Source organism: Mobula birostris, chromosome 3 (assembly GCF_030028105.1).
Source record: "Mobula birostris isolate sMobBir1 chromosome 3, sMobBir1.hap1, whole genome shotgun sequence".
NCBI lineage: Eukaryota > Metazoa > Chordata > Chondrichthyes > Myliobatiformes > Myliobatidae > Mobula > Mobula birostris.
In genome coordinates, this window is record NC_092372.1 from 213,948,455 (window position 1) to 213,974,596 (window position 26,142).

At 41.5% G+C, this 26,142-nt stretch overlaps 1 protein-coding gene across 4 annotated transcripts in view; it reads right to left on the reverse strand.

The window, feature by feature from the left end:
• LOC140194786 (actin-related protein 3B) overlaps positions 1-26,142 on the reverse strand; it is a 113,163-nt gene that overhangs the window by 76,731 nt on the left and 10,290 nt on the right. The window contains exons 2-3 of one of the 4 annotated variants that reach the window (XM_072252066.1): positions 21,407-21,462; positions 4,696-4,820 (exon numbers count right to left, since the gene is read on the reverse strand). The exons of 1 other annotated variant lie outside the window; for it this stretch is intronic. In XM_072252066.1, coding sequence (XP_072108167.1) covers positions 4,696-4,820; positions 21,407-21,462 — 181 coding nt within the window. The remainder of the gene's footprint in view (positions 1-4,695; positions 4,821-21,406; positions 21,463-26,142) is intronic. 2 more of the 4 variants (XM_072252070.1, XM_072252068.1) reach the window with 2 other exon arrangements.

The following is a 26,142-nucleotide window of genomic DNA, read 5'->3' on the forward strand; positions in this document are numbered from 1 at the left end:
GGGCTAAATGGCTTAATTTGCTCCTTGTCTTACGATCTTAATTGAATATGAATTTTGGGCCATGAAACTGATAAATATATACTATTCAGAGTACAACTACATCACCAAAGAAGGTAGATTGTCCAATTTTAACATTTGTGGGTGTGTAAGGCAATTGGAAATATATTCTTCACCCACCAAGAAGGCAACCTGAAGAAAAGGAATAGCAATGGCTCAAATCGTAATATCAATACGGGTTGAAAGCTTGGTTCACATATATATAGGAGGAAGAAGGAAGACCCAACAGACCTGTCCTTCTTCATCCTATTGTACATGAAGTAAGTTTTCAACCCATATTGCTTCCAAAGGCATAAGGGAAATCTCAAAAAAAGAACTTTAGGAATCCTCCATCTTTGTATAAATATACACTGAGGGAATTGAGTCTATACGGCTACAGAGTGAAAGGTAATCTGTTCATATCACCTGACAGGTTATGCATTTGAAATGGCAGCAAGCAACAGGTTTGGAAAAGTTTCTAAGCTTCCTTCCCTCATGAAACAGGAAGACAAGAGATGAGATTTTTGAATCAGGGTTAGACTTGCTTCTTCAATATTCTCGCACTTTCATTATCCAACTACAGGGACTTGAACATTTTAAATTAGAATCACCTGAATTATTTGGGCCCTGATGTAGGGTCTCAGTCTGAAACGTTGGCTCTTTATTCCTCCCCATAGATGCTGGCTGACCTGCTGAGTTTCTCTAGCATTCTGTGTGTGTTGCTCTTTGTGTTTAATTGGCTTATGGATTTCAGGATACCAAGTGATGGCATGAGTGAAATCAGAAGAAGAAGAAGGAAATTTAGACTGTTTCTCCAGGTTCTATTATGGATTAAGAAGATGTTTTCTGAGTGACCTGACATACTGTTTACTCAAAGCAGCAGATACTGTAAGTAGAGAGCACTGAACAGAGATGTATTTGAGGCTAGAGAAATGACCTTAAGAATGTGTAAGTTACTTAAACAGAAGAATGAAGAACATACCCTATATATGCTAATTTGTGGAGGAGGAGGACTGTAGTAAGGTACAATAATAATAGCTTAATGACCTTGCATAATATACATGAGAATACAAGATAAGCCTCTCCAATACTAAGTGCAAGGTGTTGTATTTTGTTGGGTAACAACACATCCCTTGGACGAGATTTTTAAAGGGTAGAGAAGCAAAAGAATTTGGAGACCTAAAAATGCATACAAAGCCATGGGTTTCTGTTTGTAAATTTAAAAGGCATCCAAAGGGAAGGAGGCCAAAACAAGAGCAAAAAAAAAGCACTATCAAAGACGTCCATGGTTCTGCAAGAGGTAGTCCATTGTGTTCCATTCCTGAGGCAGGACTAGGACTGTGAGGTTGGTTCAAGAACCTGACAGTTGTAGAGAACTGCCTGTTCCCAGACCGGTGGTGTGGGACTTCAAGGCTCTGTACCTCCCACCTGATGACAGCAGCAAGAAGAGGGCATGCTCTTAAAGGTCGAAATCTTTGATGATAGATAGCTCCTTGAGGCAGCACTTCATGTAGATGCTTTCAGTGGTGGGGAGAACTATGCATGTGATGGACTAGACTGCATCCACTACTCTAGCCAGCCTCTTGTGATCCTGTGAATTGCAACTGCCATACCAGTCCATGATGCCAGCTAATCAGGACACTTTCAGTAGTGAATTGGTAGAAGTTTGTTGGAGTACTTGATGGTATTCCAAATCTTCTTAAACATCTAAGGAAGTAGAGAAACCTTCTTTATGATTGCTTCTATGTGCTAGTGCAAGGGCAGTTCATCCAAGAGGTTAACACCAAGGAAGATGCAGAATGTCTCTCACCTCTGAGCTACCATTGAAAGCTGGCATGTGCCTCCTGACTTCCCCTTTTGGAAGTCAATGGATTGGTTGACGCTGAACTAGAGGTTGTTTTCACGGCAACACTCAACCAGGTGTTTTATCTCACACCTATAGAGTGGCTCTGCACCACCCATGTTTCAGCTTGTTACAGCACATTCTAGACTTAGGGTGTATAGCAAGATATTAGTTTCAACAATTAACTTCAGCCACCAATCTGTAGACCTGAACATGGACTGTAGATTAAATTTAAATTGCAGCTCTGGACAATAGGTTCCTAGAGCTGTTAATTGAAAAACCAGACAATGTGGATGAACATTTATTTCGGTTGTCTGGAGCATGGGTGCAAGGATGGAGGTGTGAAAGTTATATGTAATTCAAAGAAAGCAATGTAGATACATTGTAAATATAGAATTGACCTTTGATCTTTAGCATATAAACTATCATGTAATATTGGGTCAAGCAGGCCTCTTCCTCCAAAAGGGTCTCAATTTGATGCCTGCTGTGGCTCACTTTGTCGAATAGAAGAGTACTTCATATCTACCAGCTACATCCCTCCAGTGACTTTGTTCAGTCAACAGTGGTGTCATCATGTAGATGGTGCTTAGCCACACAGTTGTGGGTTTGAAGAGATCAGACCAGGGATCTAGGCAAACAGCTTTGAGGTGCACCTTTGTTAATAGTCAACGAGGAAGAGATGTTGTCACCGATCTGTATTGATTGAGCTGTACCGATGAGTACGTTAAGGATGCAGGTGCAAAGGAAGGTACAGTACAGAGACCCAGGTCTTTAAGCTTGACAATAACTTGGAGGGGATGATTATGTTGAACGTTGAGCTGATGAATGAAGTAATGCCTAACTTGGCTCAGCCCAATTTCTGTTCCCTTTCAACCTTTCTACTCCCAAACTTTCCTTCAGTACTAACTTCCTGTGTGATTCCTGTTGAGACTTTACAAATTCCATGCAGCTACAGAGGCCAATAGCTCATCTTTGGCTGGTGATGGGAGAAAATCCATTTCTGCTATTCTCTCTGAATGCTACGAATAATGTGCTGAGAGCAATACTGAGATGAGATCATCATTATCATGCTCAGTTCATTGACAGTGAGCTACTGAAAACAGTTCTGGAATAATGCCCAGTCCCTGCAAAACAGCAATTAGTGCTGTGGTTGAGGATGACTTTCTATATTTAAATGTTCATGCAATCAGGTTCCAGCAAATTCCATTCTCCCTGCCAATGCATTGAAAATTGATCCTGCACAGCCCTTTGGAGAACAGTCTCTAACACAATGAGCATCCATATCAAGCAAACAACAGAATACTCGACCTCCATCCACCCACAAACACAATAAGCATTTTTAGCCACTTCTTCAGAAGCTTTCCCTAGTGGTTCAAATGACCTGCTCCATACATCAGTTGAAATTATTGTAACCATCTACATCGTTAGAATTTTATTTGGCCAGATTATACATGCCTTTATCCAACCATTCTGTAGAATCCTACAGAGGAACATGAACACTGCATCCAACCCCCTCAGCTAGGTTGCTAGGTTGGCTAGCATTAGCGAAGTAATCCATTTATTTGAATGGGACTCCTGACCATGAGCAAAAATGTAATTTCAAGTATTTCTATTTAATTAAAACATTTAGCAAAATATATAACATTTTAATTGAACTGAATTTATTAATAAATTTGTTTTAATTGCAAGGTCTATTTAAAAAAAATTTAAATGTTCTGATCAGAGAAGCATTTATAAACAGTTTATAAACAATATAAGCAATGATGAGGAGGCAAAAGGTCAGTAGGGCTTTCCGGCGGCAGACACTCAGAATACACGAGCTGTGGCCCAGTTTTTGTTAGTGTACTCTAGTTTGTTGGATATCTCTCGGGTTCCAAGGTCAACTCAGCCACCCCTCTGTTTCTTGAGCAGGTAGCCACTGTGGGTGGCAAATTTGGACAATGGGCTAGTCATAATCCATCCTGAAAGCCTGTGCAGATTTTTCATACTTGCTCTCTGTCACCCTAGTCTCCAGCATTATGGTTACCTAGCACAAGCGGCAAAGGGAAAACATTAAGAGTTCCTTGGGCTGAATCTATTGAAGAGAAGTACATGCTGAGGCAGAAGTGAACTTTTGTTCAATTAGAGCATTTGCACTAAAATTCCTGTTTTAGGAATTGTTTGTAACCTTCCTCCCTCAATTATATTGTTCATATGGCAACAGTACTAATACACTCCAAAATGTGTTCTTGTTACCTGCATTGGGATACAAAGTGATAGGGTCATAGGTAACCTCTTTCTTTTCCATTTGAAAGAAAGCAGACCACTATTTGTCAAGTTTCCCTCACATTTTTTTAATATAGCATTAGCTTAATGCTATTACAGTACCAGCAGCCCGGGTTCAATTTCACAGCTGTCTGTAAGAAATTTGCACATTTTCCCTGTGACCGTGTGAGTTTCCTCTGGGTGCTTCGGGTTCTTCCCACATTGTAAAGACATACAGGTTAGTAGATTAACTGATCACTATGTGTAGTTGGGCAGCGTGGGCTTGTTGGGCCGGAAGAGACTTGTTTTGTGGTGTATCTCTAAGAAATAAAAGCCATGATGGAATGGTGAAGCTGAATGGCTTAATTCTACTCCAGTGCCTTATGGTTTTATGGCCTAGCCCCGATGGATTACAATAATGACACATGAAATGAAAGAAAATTTGTCCACAAAGGATTTTCTGTCACTGTGATTTGTAGAACATGTTGGCTTACAACTTTTTAAAAATGCAGTAGTTTTAATTTGTCTCCTGCAATGTAATGACAGCAAGGAAAACAGAATGTTTTAATTACCTTGGTGGCATATGTAGGTTTGTCTACAGCTTCATCTCCTATATAAAAGTCTAGGTCATCCACTCCCCGCACTAATCGGCGCTGTGCATGGTCGCCTACTTTGGCTGACTCTTTGATAGCTATACCTGGTGAGATACAATATTCAGGAGGTCAATACGAACCTGCATCCAATCAATTACATCCACTTAAACAGTGTTAATGCATCACTGTTATTGCAATTTGACAGCCTCTTAAAAATCTGACAGTTCAAGGTAACTATGGCAACTGATGTACCCAAGTGCTAGAAGCCAACTATAACATGTTATCATGTTTGTTCAGTCCAGCTGAATAAAGTGAAAATCTATTGAAGGAAATGTTTTCACTAAAAGGAGCTGGGCGTGTTAAAAGCTGCATAACTGGACTTGATCTGTAACAATATACCCTAGGTCAAAATTAGCCGTCTTGTGCTAAAGTGAACTTTGGCAACCAAGTACTTCAAAGATTTCGAGATAAATGAAAATTCTTGATATAATGATTTTAAGTTGTAACTAAACTCACATAAACTTAAGAAAACACTACCAAAGCAAAATCATTGCATGATATCAGCAGCTAAATGACTAAGGAATTGATTGTGGACTTCAGGAAGGGGAAGTCAAGGAACACACACTAGTCCTCAGTGAGGGGTCAGCAGTGGAGAGGGTGAGGTGCCACAAGTTCCTGGGTGTCAACATCTCTGACGGTTTATCCTGGCCCCAACATTTGACGCCATTATGAAGAAAGCATGTCAGCAGCCATCATTCATTAGGAGCTTGAGGAGATCTGGTAATACACTTGCAATTTTCTACAGATGTACCATGGAGAGAATTCTAACCGTCTGGTATACAAGATCGGGAAAAGCTTATCGTAACTTACAGTATTTTTTAATGTAATGCACTGTACTGCTATTGCAAAACAACAAATTTCATACCACATGTATCACAGATAATAAACCTAATTCTGATTTGCCCCATTGTGATTGAAACTATGCAATTTGCCTCAAACTCTGACCCTGTCCCCACACCCTCCAAATTCTCTTTGATAATATTGAATTCACTTCCAGTATCCCTTGAGGGAGAGCATCCAAGATCATAACTGCTTGCTGTGTGAAAAGAAAAACCTTAAGGCGCTTCTAATCTTAACTGTACCTTCCGGTTACCCAACCTTTCTGTCAAAGTTCAAAGTTAATTTATTATCAAAGTTCATATACGTTACCAGATATTAACCCGAGAATAATTTTCTTGCAGACATTCACAGTAGAACATAAAAAACAATCAAATCAATGAAAAACTACACACAAAGAGTGATGAACAACCAATGTAAAAAAGACCATGGATGTTGTGTCCTAGTTGTCTATGTGATACGCAAGCCAGGGCAGTACGATATGAAGAGCAAGCTGTCTCCCATGCAGCATGCAGCAGTGTCACAGGAGTTGCTAGTCAGCATTGAATTCAACTTAGGACTGCCTTAGGGACTCTAGCTTTGGAATTTTCCCTCAGGATTTACTCCCAAAGCCTTCCCCATAAGCAGGCAGTGGAGGTTTGAGACCCAAATTTTCCTTCTCCTAGCTGAGCTGCCAGCCATGGCTGACATACCCCATCTGCCCAAAGCAACTGGTTTTAATAAATAAATAATACTGAAAACCTGAGTTGTAGAGTCCTTGAAAGCGAGTCCATAGGTTGTGGAGTCAGTTCAGTGTTTATTTTAGGTAAGTGACGTTATCCACACTGATTCAGGGGCCTGATGGTTGAAGGGTAATAACTGTTCCTGAATCTGGTAGCATGGGACTGGAGGCTCCTATACCTCCTTCCCAATGGCTGCACTGAGAAGAGAGCGTGGCCTGGCTGTTGGGGGGTCCTTGAGGATGAATGCTGCTTTCTTGTGGCAGTGCTTCTTGTAGTTGTGCTCGGTGGTGTGGAGGACTTTTCCTGATATGGACTGGCTGCATCCACCATTTTTTTGTAGGCTTTTCCAGTCTTGGGCATTGGTGTTTCCATATCAGGCAGAGTTGCAACCAGTCTGGATCACCATGGATGGCTTCTCAATATTGCTCTGTCAAAATTAACGCTGACATCAAATACCTTCATCAAAAATTTTCCAAGGTCAGCTTGGAACTTCCACCTCTAGTACAGCACATGTCTGCAGCTTTTCGTAAACACCTCTACTATCAGTACAGCACATGTCTGCAGCTTTTTGAAAGCCCTGACAACAGCTTGATAGTGTGGAGACCTGAACTGAAGATATTAGTTGGAGTCTCGTCCATGCATTATAAAGATTCAGCATAACTTTCTTGTTTTTGTACTCTTCACATCCATATAAAACCATGATGCCGAGACCATACTACATAGGAGCAGAATTAGGCGATTTGGACCATCGAGTCTCCTCTGCAAGTTGATTATGGCTGATTTATTTTCCCTCTTAACACCATTTTCCTGCCTTCTCACCTTAACCTTTGACACCACTACTAATCAAGAACCTCTCAATCTCCACTTAAAACATATCCAAAGGCTTGGCCTCACCAGCAGTCTGTGACAATGAATTCCACAGATTCACTACCCTCTGGCCAAAGAAATTCCTCCTCATCTCTGTTCTAAGAGGTCGTCCGCTATTCTGACACTATGACACTATCCCACTATTGGAAACACCCTCTCAACATCCACTCTATTCAGGCCTTTCAATATTCAATAAGTGTCACTGAGATTACCCCCTCATTCTTCTTAACTCCAATGAGTACAGGCCCAGAGCCAACTAATTCCCCTCATATGTTAACTCCTTAATTACCTGGATCATTCTCATGAACCTCCTCTGGACCCTGTCCAATGCCAGCATCCTTTCTTAGATATTCGGACCTTGTGCTTTTTAGTAATCAACAGCCTTCTCAATTTATCCTACCACCCTCAAAGATTTTTGTGCACATACCTCCATGGATATGGCAGGCTGCAAAGTTCCAGGATTTTGAATAGAAAATAGAGGTTGGAGATGGGGAGCTTCTTTTTGGCAAGGACTGGGGACTCAGGATGTCACAGCTAATCTCCTCACTGGTTGCAATGGACTTTGTGATGTTTAGAAGACCATAAGATATAGGATCAGTGTTAGGTCATTTGGCCCATCGAAGTCTGGTGATCCATTTTTCCTCTCAGCTCCAATCTCCTGCCTTCTCCCCTATCCCTTCATGCCCTGAGCAATCAAGAATCCATCAACTTCTGCCTTAAATACATATAAAGACTTGGTCTCCACGGCTGCCTGAGGCTAAGACTTCCACAGATTACAGTTTATTGGTTTATTAATGTCACATGTCATTTCAGAGGCTTTTTTTAAAAACAGAGGGTGGTAGGTGCATGGAATTCCCTGCCAGGGGTGATGGTAGAGGCAAATACATTAAGGGTATTGAAGAAACTCTTAGATAGGCATATGAATGATAAAAAAAAATGGTGGGCAATGTAGGAGGGAAAGATAAGATTGATTTTAGGGTAGGCTTGAAGGACAGTATAACATCATGGGCTGAAGAGTCTGGACTGTGTTGTAATGTTCTACATTCTATGTTAAGGGAAACTGGTTAGTCAACTATTCAGCCGGAATAGGTTCAAAAGACTAATAATGTGTTAAAGAGATAGCAGGGCCAGAAGCTAGAAAAGTTAAAGAAATATCCAGTGTCAGCTCCAGATCAGCAGAGAGTATTATGGGAAGTTTGTCCAATGTGAAGAATATAAATAGCCATGACATTCGTGACAAATGAAACCATTAGTTCCACACATGCATTGATCAAGACAAAAGTGGAGAAGGTGGAGAAGGCAGTACACAAAGATCATTTGTTCAGAGAAGCTGGTTCTTAATTTAACATACATCATTTCTTGATGAACTTGACCAGCGTAACCACAAGATGTTTAATGTGATCCAGACAAATCTATTGATGGTGTACCGAGCTGTTTATCAACTGAAAGCAATGGCAGGGATATATATAAAAAAAATAGTTTTAAATCAGCTAAGATCTCTCAAACCACTTCACAAGTTTTAGACAACATTTGACACTGTGCCAAGCAGAGACTTCAGGGGAAATGATGATAAGCTTGCTCAAGAGAAAAAGATTTTGAAAGATGCATCTTAAAAGAGGGTACAGAAAGAGAGGACTGCAAAGAGATTCATAGAGGGAGGTCAAGATATTTGGGCCTTTAAAAGGTGGGGGGTGGAAGAGTACAAGCTAGAATGTGATAGGTGGAGCTAAGTAGGTGAGGGAGGGTGGATGAAGTAAGAAGCTGTGAGGTAATAGGCAGGAAAGGAAAAGGACTGAAGAAAAAGGAATCTGATTGGAGAAGAGAGTGGACCATGGGAGAAAGGGAAGGAGGAGAGGAACCAGAGGGAGGTGGTAAGGAGAAGATAAAGGGTAAGAGGTGAGCCAAAATGGGGAATGGAAAAAGAGAGAAGGGAGAGAGGGAAGAAATAATCGGATGTTAGAGAAATCATTGTTCATGCCATCAGGTCAGAGGCTACCCAGACAGAATATGAGGCGTTGCTCCTCCAACCTGAGAGTGGCTTCATCATGGCCATAGAGAAGGCCACAGGCTGACATATCTCCAGCACCTACAGGTTTTTTATGATCAAGAAGGTAGCCAGCTGCAATAAAATTGCCACATGGGCGCCATAGTAGCACAGCGTTTGTGCAATGATAATACTCCGCAGGGCATTGGACATCAGAGTTCAATCCTTGCATACTCTGTAAGGAGACCCCTCCCCAAGGAATGCCTGGGTTTTCTCCGGGTCCTCCGACTTCCTCCCACACTCTAGAGACGTATCCAGTCGGTTAATTGGTTGTTATAAGTTGTCCTGTGATTAGATTAGGGTTAAATCAGATTTGCATTGCTGGGCAATGCAGCTCAAAGGACTGGAAGAGCCTATTCTGCACTGTATCTCTAAATTAAATAAAACAACAAAACAGAGAACTGGAGGTGAAAAATCAAACTTGAAGGCAATAAACTCGATAGGTTCGACAAGGATTGAGATGTGTTTTGAAATCACAGAGGTGTTAAATGAAATGGACAACTATCACCCAGTAGCACTCACATCTACTGTGACGAAGTGCTTTAAGAATCTGGTCATGGGCTAGAATTAACTCCTGCCTGAGCAAGATTTTGGACCTGCTGTAATTTGCCTACTGCCACAACAGCTCTGCAGATGACCCAATCTCATTGCCTCTCCACTTGGCTGTGGAGCACCAAGACAACAGCAAAACTTATGTCAGGCTGCTGTTTAGTGATTACAGCTCAGAGTTCACAACTGTCATCGCCTCAGTCCTATTCAACAAGCTTCAAAACCTGGGACTCTGTAACCCTGTTTGAATCTAGATCATCAACTTCCTTATAGAGATATCAAAGTCAGTGTGGATCACATTGACAATCAACTCAGCAGCACCTCAAGAATGTGTGCTCAGCTCACTGCTCTACGCTCTCTACACTCATGACTGTGTGGCTAGGTACAGCTCAAATGCCATCCATAAATTCGTCGATGACACAGTGTTGGAGATTTTAGATGGTGACAAGAGTGAGAACAATCGGCTATATGAGTGGTGTTGCAACAGCGTCACACTCACTGTCAGCAAACAAATTTGATTGTAGCCTCAGCAAGGTGAAGTCAGGAACACACTCTGCAGCCCTCATCAAGGGGCCGGTGGTGGAAACTGACAGCAGCTTCAAGTTCTTGGGCATCAGCATCTCAGAGGATATATCCTGGGCCCAACACCTTGATGAACTGTCTATGAACTGTTCAACACTACCTCGCTCTTCGTCTTTTACACTGTCTATCTTTGTAATGTTTAGTCATTTTTTAATATCTTGCACTGTACTGTTGCCACAAAACAGTGAACTTCGTGAAACAAGAACAAGAGGCTGTGGATGCTGGAACTATGAAGCAACACATAAAACAGTGGAAGAACTTAGCAAGACAGGCAGCATCTTTGAAAGGAAATAAACAGTTGACGTTTCGGGCCAAAACCTGATTCTGGTTCTAAAATATTTTCCAAGAAACAGGCCATGATTGTTCAGTAGATGGTAAAATAAGAGCTGAGAGTCCAGGACTATAATTCATCTGCATTCACCCATATTTGGATGATTAGATAGCTTCAAAATATCCTGAGAGGCAGGATTTATGAGCATTTGGAGAGACATAATCTGATTGGGGATAGTTTGCATGGTTTTGTCAAGGGCAGGTCATGCCTTATGAGCCTAATTGAATTATTTGAGGAGGTAACAAAACATATTGATGTAAGTAGAGCAGTGGATGTAGTATGTATAGATGTTAGTAAGGCATTTGATAAGCTTCCCTTATTAAATAGAACGGTGGGTTAGTAAGTTTGCTGATGACACAAAAGTTGGGACGTTGTGGATAGTCTGGAGGTTTGTCAGAGGTTACAGAGGAACATCGATAGGATGCAGATCTGGGCTGACAAGTGGCAAACGGATTTCAATCCAGAAAAGTGTGAAGTGGTAGGTCAAATCTGAAGACAAAATATAGAAACCATAGAAAAACTACAGCACAGAAACAGGCCTTTTGGCCTTTCTTGGCTGTGCCAAACCATTTTCTGCCTAGTCCCACTGACCTGCACACAGGCTATATCCCTCCATACACCTCCCATCCATGTGTATGTCCAATTTATTCTTAAATGTTAAAAAAGAACCCACATTTACCATCTCATCTGGCAGCTAAATCTATACTCCCACCACTCTCTGTGTGAAGAAGCCCCGCCAATGTTCCCTTTAAACTTTTCCCCCCTCACCCTTAACCCATGTCCTCTGGTTTTTTTCTCCCCTTGCCTCAGTGGAAAAAGCCTGCTTGTATTCACTCTATCTATACCCATCATAATTTTATGTACCTCTATCAAATCTCCCCTCATTCTTCTACGCTCCAGGGAATAAAGTCCTAACCTATTCAACCTTTCTCTGTAACTGAGTTTCTCAAGTCCCGGCAACATCCTTGTAAACCTTCTCTGCACTCTTTCAACCTTATTAATATCCTTCCTGTAATTTGGTGACCAAAACTGAACACAATACTCGTTATTCGGCCTCACCAATGCCTTATACAACCTCATCATAACATTCCAGCTCTTATACTCAATACTTTGATTAATAAAGGCCAATGTACCAAAAGCTCTCTTTACGACCCTATCTACCTGTGACGACACTTTCAGGGAATTTTGTATCTGTATTCCCAGATCCCTCTGTTCTACTGCACTCCTCAGTGCCTCCCCAATCCAGGCAACATCCTTGTAAATATCCTCTGCACCCTTTCTATGGTTTCCACATCTTTCCTGTAGTGAGGCGACCAGAACTGAGCACAGTTCTCCAAGTGGGGTCTGACCAGGGTCCTATATAGCTGCAACATTACCTCTTGGCTCCTAAATTCAATTCCACAATTGATGAAAGCCAATACACTGTATGCCTTCTTAACCACAGTCAACCTGCGCAGCTGCTTTGAGTGTCCTATGGACTCGGACCCCAAGATCCCTCTGATCCTCCACACTGCCAAGAGTCTTATCATTAATACTATATTCTGCCATCATATTTGACCTACCAAAATGAACCACTTCACACTTATCTGGGTCGAACTCCATCTGCCACTTCTCAGCCCAGTTTTGCATCCTATCCCGCTGTAACCTCTGACAGCCCTCCACACTATCCACAACACCTCCAACCTTGTCATCAGCAAACATACTAACCCATCCTTCCACTTCCTCATCCAGGTCATTTATAAAAATCATGAAGAGTAAAGGTCCCAGAACAGATCCCTGAGGCACACCACTGGTGACCGACCTCCATGCAGAATATGACCCGTCTGCAACCACTCTTTGCCTTCTGTGGGCAAGCCAGTTCTGGATCCACAAAGCAATGTCCCCTTGAATCCCATGCCTCCTTATTTTCTCAATAAGCCTTGCAAGGGGTACCTTATCAAATGCCTTGCTGAAATCCATATACTTTGCTGAAATCCATATCATGGTACATATGACCATAATAAACAAATACAAATTCCAGCTTTCTAAAAACTCAGCACTAAACTATGTATATTTGAAATGTCCTCAGCTATTCTTGTTCTGAACAGTTCCCTGACCCTGGAACTTTTCCCCCTCACCTTCCCTATACTGGATGAGAAGAGTGCAGTGAACTCTACTAAAGGTGTGTTACTGTAGTTGCCACATTTGCTTTCTAGTAGGCAACTTCCAAATTATCTGTTATTAAAAGCTAAAAAGGTTCCATTAGGTCACAAATTTTGTTTATCATCTTACACCCTTTCATCTTTATCCAAAATTATTCCTCTTCACTGCTGTTGCAGCCATCAAGTAGTCTTTTCCAACCCACTGTACTGAGACATTGTATGTATTTTCCCTGTCTACAGGAACACTGTGCATACTAACAGCAGATGTTCCAAACTCTCTGACAGAATTTATGCACTTGACTTCAGGTACTGAAGCCACACACTGTGCCAAACAGCTGCTGAAAATCAGATTTATAGATAATTGGGCAGTTTTCCAGGGAAGACTGGACCTGTTCCGGCGGGACGGTTTACATTTGAACTGGAGGGGGACAATATCTTTGCAGGTAGGTTTGCTAGAGAGGCTCCAGTGGATTTAAACTAGATTCGGGGGGGAGGGGAACCAGAATGTAGGAACAGATGTAGGGGAGAAGGAAGAAAAAGAAAATAAAGTTGTTTGCACCGTTAGTGATAAACAGAGAGTGAGAGGTGGAAAAATTCTTAAATGCATGTATTTTAATGCTGGGAGCATTATAAGGTGGATGAGCTTAGAGCATGAATTGATACCTGGAAGTATGATGTGCTGGCTATTAGTGAAACATGGTTGCAGGAGGGGTGTGATTGGCAACTAAGTATTCCTGGATTTCGTTGCTTCAGGTGTGATAGAATCAGAGGGACAAGACGGGGAGGTGTTGCATTGCTTGTCAGAGAAAATATTACAGCGGTGCTCTGGCAGGATAGATTAGAGGGCTAGTCTAGGGAGGCTATTTGGGCGGAATTGAGGAATGGGAAAGGTGTAGTAACACTTATAGGGGTGTATTATAGACCACCTAATGGGGAGCGAGAAGTGGAGGAGCAAATTTGTAAGGAGATAGCAGATATTTGTAGTAAGCACAAGGTTGTGATTGTGGGAGATTTTAATTTTCCACACATAGACTGGGAAGCCCATACTGTAAAAGGGCTGGATGGTTTAGAGTTTGTAAAGTGTGTGCAAGGTAGTTTTTTGCAGCAATACATAGAGGTACAAACTAGGGAAGGGGCAGTGTTGGATCTCCTGTTAGGGAATGAGATAGGTCAGGTGACGGAGGTATGTGTTGGGGAGCACCTCAGGTCCAGTGATCACAATGCCATTAGTTTCAATATAATTATGAAGAATAGGTCTGGACCCAGGGTTGAGATTTTTGATTGGAGAAAGGCTAACTTTGAGGAGATGCGAAAGGATTTAGAAGGAGTGGATTGGGACAATTTGTTTTATGGGAAGGATGTAATAGAGAAATGGAGGTCATTTAAAGGTGAAATTTTGAGGGTACAGAATCTTTATGTTCCTGTTAGGTTGAAAGGAAAAGTTAAAAGTTTGAGAGAGCCATGGTTTTCAAGGGATATTGGAAACTTGTTTCGGAAAAAGAGAGATATCTACAATAAATATAGGCAGCATGGAGTAAATGACGTGCTCGAGGAATATAAAGAATGTAAAAAGAATCTTAAGAAAGAAATTAGAAAAGCTAAAAGAAGATACGAAAACAACAGGAATTCTGCAGATGCTGGAAATTCAAGCCACACACATCAAAGTTGCTGGTGAACGCAGCAGGACAGGCAACATCTCTAGGAAGAGGTGCAGTCGACGTTTCAGGCCGAGACCCTTCGACAGGACTAACTGAAGGAAGAGTGAGTAAGGGATTTGAAAGTTGGAGGGGGAGGGGGAGATCCAAAATGATAGGAGAAGACAGGAGGGGGAGGGATGGAGCCAAGAGCTGGACAGGTGATTGGCAAAAGGGATACGAGAGGATCATGGGACAGGAGGTCCGGGAAGAAAGACCGGGGGGGGGGAACCCAGAGGATGGGCAAGGGGTATATTCAGAGGGACAGAGGGAGAAAAAGGAGAGTGAGAGAAAGAATGTGTGCATAAAAATAAGTAACAGATGGGGTACGAGGGGGAGGTGGGGCATTAGCGGAAGTTAGAGAAGTCGATGTTCATGCCATCAGGTTGGAGGCTACCCAGACGGAATATAAGGTGTTGTTCCTCCAACCTGAGTGTGGCTTCATCTTTACAGTAGAGGAGGCCGTGGATAGACATGTCAGAATGGGAATGGGATGTGGAATTAAAATGTGTGGCCACTGGGAGATCCTGCTTTCTCTGGCGGACGGAGCGTAGATGTTCAGCAAAGCGAAGAAGATACGAGGTCGCTTTGGCAAGTAAGGTAAAAATAAATCCAAAGGGTTTCTACAGTTATATTAATAACAAAAGGATAGTGAGGGATAAAATTGGTCCCTTAGAGAATCTGAGTGGACAGCTATGTGTGGAACCAAAAGAGATGGGGGAGATTTTGAACAATTTCTTTTCTTTGGTATTCACTAAGGAGAAGGATATTGAATTGTGTAAGGTAAGAGAAACAGATAGGTAAGTTATGGAAACTATGACGATTAAAGAAGAGGAAGTACTGGCACTTTTAAGGAATATAAAAGTGGATAAGTCCCCGGGTCCTGACAGGATATTCCCTAGGACCTTGAGGGAAGTTAGTGTGGAAATAGCAGGGGCTCTGACATAAATATTTCAAGTGTCATTAGAAACCAGGATGGTGCTGGAGGATTGGCGTATTGTTCATGTTGTTCCATTGTTTTAAAAGGGTTCCAAGAGTAAACCTAGCAATTATCGGCCTGGGAGTTTAACGTTAGTGTTGAGTAAGTTGATGGCAAGTATTCTTAGACATGATATATATAATTATCTGGATAGACAGGGTCTGATTAGGAACAGTCAACATGGATTTGTGCATGGAAGGTCATGTCTGACAAATCTTATTGAAATTTTTGAAGAGGTTACAAGGAAAGTTGACAAGGGTAATGCGGTGGATGTTGTCTATATGGACTTCAGTAAGGCTTTTAGGAACATAGAAAAATAGAAAATAGGTGCAGGAGTAGGCCATTTGGCCCTTCAAACCTGCACCGCCATTCAGTATGATCATGGCTGATCATCCAACTCAGAACCCTGTACCTGCCTTCTCTCCATACCCCCTGATCCCTTTAGCCACAAGGGCCATATCTAACTCCCTCTTAAATATAGCCAATGAATTGGCCTCAACTGTTTCCTGTGGCAGAGAATTCCACAGATTCACCACTCTCTGTGTAAAGAAGTTTTTCCTAATCTCGGTCCTAAAAGGCTTCCCCTTTATCCTCAAACTGTGACCCCTCGTTCTGGACTTCCCCAACATCAGGAACAATCTTCCTGCATCTAGCCTGCCCAATCCCGTTAGGATTTTATACATTTCAATAAGATCTCCCCTCAATCTTCTAAATTCCAACAAGTATGAGCCTAGTTCATCCAGTCTTTCATCATATGAAAGTCCTGCCATCCCAGGAATCAATCTGGTGAACCTTCTTTGTACTCCCTCTATGGCAAGAATGTCTTTCCTCAGATTAGGGGACCAAAACTGCACACAATACTCCAGGTGCGGTCTCACCAAGGCCTTGTACAACTGCAGTAGTACCTCCCTGCTCCTGTACTTGAATCCTCTTGCTATGAATGCCAGCATACTATTCGCCTTTTTCACCGCCTGCTGTACCTGCATGTCCACTTTCAATGACTGGTGTACAATGACACCCAGGTCTCGTTGCACTTCCCCTTTTCCTAATCAGCCACCATTCGGATAATAAACTGTTTTCCTGTTCTTGCCACCAAAGTGGATAACCTCACATTTATCCACATTAAATTGCATCTGCCATGAATTTGCCCACTCACCTAACCTATCCAAGTCACCCTGCACCCTCTTAGCATCCTCCTCACAGCTAACACTGCCGCCCAGCTTCGTGTCATCCACAAACTTAGAGATGCTGCATTTAATTCCCTCGTCTAAGTCATTAATATATATTGTAAACAACTGGGGTCCCAGCACTGAACCTTGCAGTACCCCACTAGTCACCGCCTGCCATTCTGAAAAGCTCCCGTTTATTCCCACTCTTTGCTTCCTGTCTGCCAACCAATTCTCTATCCACTTCAATACCATACCCCCAATACCATGTGCTTTAAGTTTGCACACTAATCTCCTGTGTGGGACCTTGTCAAAAGCCTTTCGAAAATCCAAATATACCACATCCACTGATTCTCCCCTATCCACTCTACTAGTTACTTCCTCAAAAAATTCTACAAGATTCGTCAGACATGATTTTCCTTTCACAAATCCATGTGACTTTGTCCGATGATTTCACCGCTTTCCAAATGTGCTGTTATCACATCTTTGATAACTGACTCTAGCATTTTCCCCACCACCGATGTCAGGCTTACCAGTCTATAATTCACCGGTTTCTCTCTCTCCCTCCTTTTTTAAAAAGTGGGGTTACATTAGCCACCCTCCAATCCTCAGGAACTAATCCAGAATCTAAAGAGTTTTGAAAAATTATCACTAATGCATCCACTATTTCTTGGGCTACCTCCTTAAGCACTCTGGGATGCAGACCATCTGGCCCTGGGGATTTATCTGTCTTTAATCCCTTCAATTTACCTAACATCACTTCCCTATTATCATGTATTTCCCTCAGTTCCTCCATCTCACTAGACCCCTGGTCCCCTACTATTTCCGGAAGATTATTTACATCCTCCTTAGTGAAGACGGAACCAAAATAGTTATTCAATTGGTCTGCTGTGTCCTTGTTCCCCATGATCAGTTCACCTGTTTCTGATTGTAAGGGACCTACATTTGTCTTAACCAATCTTTTTCTTTTCACATATCTATAAAAGCTTTTACAGTCAGTTTTTATGTTCCCTGCAAGCTTTCTCTCATAATCTTTTTTCCCTTTCCTAATTAAGCCCTTTGACAAGGTTCCACATGGAATCTTAGTTAGGAAGGTTCAATCGTTAGGTATTAATATTGAAATAGTAAAATAGATTCAGCAGTGGCTGGATGGGAGACGCCAGAGAGTAGTGGTGGATAACTGTTTGTCAGATTGGAGGCTGGTGACTAGTAGTGTGCCTCAGGGATCTGTACTAGGTCCAATGTTGTTTGTCATACACATTAATGATCTGGATGATGGGGTGGTAAATTGGATTAGAAAGTATGCAGATGATATTACGATAGGTGGCGTTGTAGATAATGAAGTAGGTTTTCAAAGCTTGCAGAGAGATTTAGGCCAGTTAGAAGAGTGGGCTGAAAGATGGCAGATGGAGTTTAATGCTGAGTAAGGTGATGCTGAGTAATGCTGAGTAAGTAAGGTGCTACATTTTGGTAGGACTAATCAAAATAGGACATACATGGTAAATGGTAGGGCATTGAAGAATGCAGTAGAACAGAGGGATCTAGGAATAATGGTGCATAGTTCCCTGAAGGTGGAATCTCATGTGGATAGGGTGGTGAAGAAAGCTTTTGGTATGCTGGCCTTTATAATTCAGAGCATTGAGTATAGGAGTTGGGATGTAATGTTAAAATTGTACAAGGCATTGGTAAGGCCAAATTTGGAGTATTGTGTACAGTTCTGGTCACCGAATTATAGGAAAGATGTCAACAAAATAGAGAGAGTACAGAGAATATTTACTAGAATGTTACCTGGGTTTCAGCACCTAAGTTACAGAGAAAGGTTGAACAAGAAGGTTGAGGGGGGACTTGATAGAGGTATTTAAAATTATGAGGGGGATAGATAGAGTTGATGTAGAAAGGCTTTTTCCATTGAGAGTGGGGAAGATTCAAACAAGAGGACATGAGTTGAGAGTTGGGGGCAAAAGTTTAGGGGTAACATGAGGGGGTACTTCTTTACTCAGGGAGTGGTAGCTGTGTGGAACGAGCTTCCAGCAGTAGTGGTTGAGGCAGGTTCAATGTTGTCATTTAAAGTAAAATTGGATAGCTATATGAACAGGAAAGGAATGGAGGGTTATGGGCTGAGTGCAGGTCGGTGTGACTAGGTGAGAGTAAGCGTTCGGCATGGACTAGAAGGGCCGAGGTGGCCTGTTTCCGTGCTATGATTGTCATATTGTTATATGGAAAAATACTGTTTCTGCAAAGTAACTGACACCATGATCTTGGAAATCAGATTTGAACTATTTTGTTTATCGTAAGAGAGCAAAAACTCTTATTATGGTATGTAAAGGTTTTATCATTTGATAAAGAGTGGTTTCCTGAAAGGGTCCAGACATGGTCTTTAAAGTTGAGATACAGATGACATTAATTTAACATCAGGTTCACAGTAAGACTGTATAAAATAAAATAAGAACCTCACAAAGAAAGAAAACTTCTGGCAAACAATTAAAATCCTGATTATGGTTCTTCTGAAGCTATATAATTTAAATTATTAATAAATCACTAATTTGCTGTACACCATGAAGTATTTTTAGAACATAGAACATAGAAATCTACAGTACATTACAGACCCTTTGGCCCACAATGTTCTGCCGACCATGTAACCTACTCTAGAAGCTGCCTAGAATTTCCCTAGCACATAGCTCCCCATTTTTCTAAGCCCCATGTACCTATCTAAGAGGATCTTAAAAGATCCTATTGTATCGACAATTTTTATGGTTATTTTAGGGTGTTAGTAACAACCAAATGTTGCATCTTTCCTAGCTTTTAATAGTTGAATAGCATCAGAGAAGATATCCCATTCCACTAAAAGAAACCTCTAGGTAGGGTGGAGAAAGGATGAAAGAGAAGTCAAATTCCATTGTCCATAGAGAAGATGAGATGGTTATATATTATAGTGGAGTGTGGAGTAGAGCATGGAGGGAAGCAGCAGTGACCTAAACTACATTAAGTATGGAGGAAGACATTGAAAATAAGACCAACATCAGAAACTTTGCTAAGTAAGTATCTTCAGAGCGAACAGATTTTGAATGGTATGCTAAATCTTCTAACTTCTCACTGCCTCAGTAAAGCAGCCAGAAAAATCAAAGAAACCACCCACCCAGATGTAGATACAGCACAGCACAGCACAGCACATCACAGAAACCAGCCGCCCCTCCATGGATTCTGTCTATTACTTCTCACTGCCTCAGTAAAGCAGCCAGCATAACACTGGACAACAAAGATTTTGCTTCCTCAATACCTTTAGGTGTATCTTATAAATTTTGGGCTACTGATCACGAAAATCGCCATGAAATTTCCCTATCACACACCATTTTCTAATAAACTTATGTTTATTATTTCAATTCATAATTCAAGTCAATTAAAACATGACCTTGCACCTTACTATCTCCCTGCACTGCACTTTCTCTGTAAATGTAACACTCTACTCTGCATTGTTATTACCTTCCCCTGGTACTACTTTGATGCACTGTTGTAATGAAATGATCTGTATGGGTGTCATCCAAAACACGTTTTTTAATGTATCTTGTGTACATATTGGAATTTGTTTATTATCTTCACGTAGTGAGATACAGTGAAACATTTACCTTGTAATACTCATTTCAGAGGATCTGTCTTGGGTCCTCCACATAAGTACAATTACAAAAAGAGCACAGCGTAGAAGTTTGCAAAGATTTGACATGACATCTAAACTTTGACAATCTTCTATAGATGTGTGAAGTGTTTATTGACTGGTTGTATAATAGTCTAGTATGGATGCCTTTGAATATAAAATCTTACAAAAAGTAGTGGATATTGCCCAGTCCATCTTGGTAAAGCCCTCCCCACCAATGGGCACATCTACATGGAGCAATGTCACAGGAAAGCAGCATCCATCATCATGGACCCTGCACCACCCAGGCCATGCTCTCTCTCGCTGTGGTCATCAAGTACAGGAGCCTCAGGACTTACACCACCAGGTTCAAGAACAATTATTACCCCTCAGCCATGAAGTCCTTGAACCGGAGGGGATAACTTCACACAGTTTCATATGTCCCATCACTGAACTGTTCCCGTAACCTATGGACTCACTTTCAAGGACCCTTCTTCTCATGTTCTTGATATTTATTGCTTATTTATGTATTTATTTTTTTTCATATTTGCACAATTTGTTGACCTCTGCACATTGGTTATTGTCCGTAACTGTTGGGTGCAGTCTTTCATTGATTCTATTGTGCTACTTGAGTTTACTGCGTATGCCCGCAAAAATGAATTACAGGGTTATATATGGTGACATATATAAACCTTGATAATAAATTTACTTTGAACTTTAAATACTATTCACACAAGCAGATCATTACACAGTATTAAGGGAGAACAAGGTAAAACAATAACAGAATGCAGAATAAAGTATAACGGCTACAGAGTAAGTGCAGTGCAGGTAAACAATAAGGTGCAAGATCACAACAAGGTTGATTGTGAGTCAAGAGTCCAATTTATTGTTGACCTCACAATCTAAGGAACTATTTAATAGTCTTATACAGTGGAGCAGATACAAATGAAAAGATTTAGTTTGTATTTATCCTCTACATTAAAAGAAAACATTATGTCATTAGACTAAAATTATTCTAGGGGGCATAATTAGAATAAAACTGTGAAAGAGCTCTGAAAATATTTGTTTAAAAGTCTTTTGTAGTACTTACATGAAGGAATGATGAACTGTGGCTCTGTGTTACCTGCATAGCCAAGCTTTGTATAGCTGAGGAAAAGCGCAGGGAGGCAGAAAGAGAGAAAGAAAAAGAAACATAGACTTAGACTTTATCTTTCATATAACCAGATTAGTAAGGAGGGAACGTCTATTTTTACTGTGTTTTCCATGAAAAACATGTGCCAATAGAAGCAGCTTTGAAGCTGTCCCTCTTGTCCTAGACTCCCAAAATAAGAAACATCCTCTCCACAAACAAGAGAAAATCTGCAGATGCTGGAAATCCAAGCAACACACACAAAATGCGTGAGGAATTCAGCAGGCCAGGCAGCAGCTATGGAAAAAAGTACAGAAAGTACAGTCGACAAAGGGTTTCGGCCTGAAACACTGACTGTATCTTTTTCCGTGGATGCTGCCTGGCCTGCTGAGTTCCTCCAGCATTTTGCATGTGCTGCTCAAGCATCCTCTCCACGTCCACTCTAACTAGGCCTTTCAATATTGAATGGGATTCTCCCCCTCATTCTTCTAAATTCCAGTGAGTAAAGCCCCAAAGCCATCAAACACGCCTCATACGTTAACCCTGCCACTCCCAGGATTATTGTCATGAACCTCCGCTGGATCCTCTCCAATGCCAGCACATCCCTTCTTTGATTCTTCTTCCTCTTAAGGCCATCACTCCTACTGGGGCATAGGCCACTGACAGCAGCTCACTCGAGTCCCCTGTCCTGGGACAGTCTTTGAAGCAGTCGCCAGGTATAGCCCATCTTGCAAGATCCTTCCTCTCCCAGGGATGGTGTGGTAACTTCTACTTTGGAAAGGACCCCTTGATAATTTCATGCCCAAAAGAACGACTTTATCCAGAACGGCAAAACCAATGTGTGTGTGTGTGTGTGTGTGTGTGTGTGTGTATCTCTGCCATCTCTGCCCTAGTCCGTGCCGAACTCTTACCCTATCCTAGTCCCACCGACCTGCACTCAGCCCATAACCCTCCATTCCCCCCCCTATTATACTAATTTAGTATTAACTTACTTTTAATAATGTTCACATTACAACAGATGATATCTTTGTGCTTCTGTTGGTGTTTCTGTAGCTCTGGGTTTTTGTGGGATGGGGTGGCTAGCCCCAAGCCCAAACCTCCTCCTTTCACATCCAGGCTTGGAACCATCTATGGCAGAGTTCCTTTCTTAGATAAGAAGCCCAGAACCACCCACATTCCTGCCATGTGTGGTCTGACTAATGCCTTATAAAACCACAGCATTACTCCTTTGTGTTTATATTCTATATAAATATAAATCCTTCGTTATAACACAGGAGAGGTATTTGAATGAAGCAACACACACAAAGTGCTCAAGGAACTCAGCAGGTTAGGTAGCATCTACAGAAATAGTCCATGGCCTCCTCTTGTGCCAAGATGAGGCCACCCTCAGGATGGAGGAGCAACACCTTATATTTCATCTGGGTTGCCTCCAACCTCATAGCATGAATATCCATTGTCCTTCTGGTAAAAAAAAACTCTCTTCTCCCCTCTTCTTCTATTCCCCACTCTGGCCTCTTACCTCTTCTCACTTCTCTATCACCTCCTCCTGATGCCCCACTTCCTTCCCTTTTATCCTATGGTCCACTCTCCTCTCCTATCAGATACCTTCCACTCCAGCTCTTTATATTTCCTACCCACCAGGCTTCACCTATCACCTCCTAGCTATCCATCTTCCCCTCGTTTCCCCCCCCCCCACCTTTTAATTCTGGCAACTTCCCCCTTCCTTTCCAGTCCTGAAGAAGGGTCTCGGCCCAAAACATCGACTGTTTATTCATTTCCATAGATGTTGTCTGACCTGTGAGTTCCTCCCGCATTTTGTATGTGTTGCTTTGGATTTCCAGCATCTGCAGACTTCCTCATGTTTTTGAATGAAGCATGTAATTGTGTGCAGTTACGATGCAGGGCTTTTGCATGGGAAGTTGATGACAGTAGTAAAAATGTACCTATAATCACCACCTCATTCCTTTAATCTTTCACTCTGCTGCAAAATAATCTAAGATATCATTTCAAAATAATCCAGCGAATCAACGTTGAACATAGAGAAGTTTCTACTTGCAAGGTCAGGAATACAAAAGAATTTATGATTTAGAACTAACTTGAGGTAAAAGCATATTACCCCACAAGTAGAACCTGCTGTGCATTTAATATCAAGGGTGCATTTAAGGTAAAGCTAGATAAGCAAAAGAAGCAAAATTAGAACAGTAAGGTTAAAAGGTTAAATCACCAGGAATAGACACGGTAATGTGGACAACGTGCATGCGGTAACTAATACCTAATGAAAACCTCACATGATTATGGAATTACAACAGGGAAAGGGCAAAAGGACGACTGCATTAAATAGCTCTCACAAAATTCTAATGATTCAAATTTGGGATCAAAATTATTTTAATCTAACACAGTGGATTTCGCTTCTCATTATTCAAAATCTTATTCAATCTGCATCAATGTAATTTTATCACCGCTAATTATTACTGCACTGACCCTGAAGGGTCATAACTAATTTGATTTTCAAATAAATCATTATTAAAATCATAATTACACCAATACATAGTTTCAAAAAAATCAGAGTATTAAATTATTCAGTGATTGAAGAATCTATTATTATTATTCATTTCATATGAGGCAAGAAAAAAATTATATTAATTGCAACAATGTCACACTTAACTAACTTTAAAGTTCATTTTTGATTTGCCCAATTTTTGGATAAGGGATCACTGACGAGGCCAAAATTATTTCCCACCCCTGATTGACCATGAGGAAGAGAATTTGAGCAACCGATGTTCTTCTGACGAAGGTATTTCCACATAGTAGTTGACAGGGATACACTGCCTTTGATAGTTCTCGCTGTTCCGTTGTCTACCAAGATTCCAACTCTGCTTACGTTCACTTCCTCCTGAATAGATCAGTTGGTATCCATCATCCCTTTTGAGCCACCCCCCTTCTGTCCATCTCACTTCACATAGTCCGAGTATGTTTATCTTGTCTTCACATTTCCATAACCACATTTTATAGTTTAAGAATATAAGAAGAGACCTAATATTCCACGTAGCTATCCTGACATGAGGTTTTCGCTTGATGACGACCCTGGTGGTCTCATTCCTACCGTTGCCGGACACGAGTCCACTACTGTTATTCATGGCTCCGTTAACGTCTTTCTTTTGATCCTTTATTAAGACTAACATATTGGGAAATCATGTACTTGGCAAGTTACAGCAGTGGTTTGCCTTTGCCTTCTTCCCAAGCCCGAAGGATCCTACAGTCAAAACTTCCCTCGCGCTGCCAGCTTTGGCATTAAAATCACCAAGAATCACAATTACTTCGTTGTTTTTAGTCTTTTTCATTAGTTTTTCAACTTCTCTGTGGACCGTATCGACTTCGTCATCATCATAGTCCGTGGTTGGCACATAGACCTATATGATGTTAATCTCAAATGGTTTAGCCGAGATTTTAATCATCATCACTCTTTCGTTAATGGTTACAGTGCCTTTGATAGTTCTCGCTGTTCAACCTCTACGGAGAATGGATTTTTCGGGAATGCGACCATCAGGAGACAGGTATTCCAATCGGAGGCCGGAAGGTGGATAACATCAGGTATGCGGACGACACCGCGTTGTTAGCTGACAGCGAAAGCAAACTGCAAATTATGCTGAATAAAGTGAATGAGAAAAGCCTTGACTACGGACTAAAAATCAACCCTAAGAAAACAAAATCAATGGTGGTAAGCAAAACAAACACTAATGACTCATTCATGATGTATCGTTACAAGTGAATGGACGAGACATTGAACAGGTGCGAAAATTTCAATATCTTGGCAGTTGTCTGACAGATGATGGGAGATGTGAGTTGAGATGAGAAGGAGAATAGGTATGGCTAAGATCCAGTTCATGAAGCTAAAAGATCTACTATGCAATCGAAAGGTAGACATCCAAAGTAGAATCCGCTTCTTCGGGTGTTACGTATGGCCAGTACTGAGGTATGGATCAGAAACATGGACCCTGAAGAAGGATGACATGAAACGAGTTAATGCTTTTGAAATGTGGTGCTAACGACGAATGTTGAAGATCAGCCGGGTAGAGAAAGTTTCAAATGAGAGGGTTTTGTCTGAAGTTGATAGACCACAGATACTGCTGGAGAAGATTATGAAGTTAAAAGTTGCTTATTGTGGACACGTTATGCAAAGAGGTAACATCTTGTCAGACTTGCTATATGGAAAGATGGAGGGAAAGAAAGGAAGAGGAAGGCAAAGAACAACGTGGCTGGATTACATCAAGGATTGGACCAAGCTGGACAAGACTAGGGATGTCAGGACAGAGCGGCGTAGAGGGAAATCATCCACCAACTGGAAGTTCCAGATGCGACCTAACAACGAAGTTGACAGGGAGCTCCAGGTCTTAAACTCAACTATATATTCCCCAATCAGGGTGATGTGCAACTGGAAGGGCAGATGGCAAGTGGTGATTTTCACATCTGCTTAATGCCTACATAATCCTTTTTTGTGATACAGGACTTGGGTTTTAAAGGAACTGTCACAGCAACCCATTTGAGTAACATCAGTGCATTTTGTAAACACTGCTGGTAGTGGTGGGAAATATACATTTATAGCAGTGGATGGATTGCCAATCAGGCAACAGCTTTGCCCTGGATGAGTTTGAGTTGAGATGTACTCATCCAGGCAACTGGAGATTATCCCCTGTCGC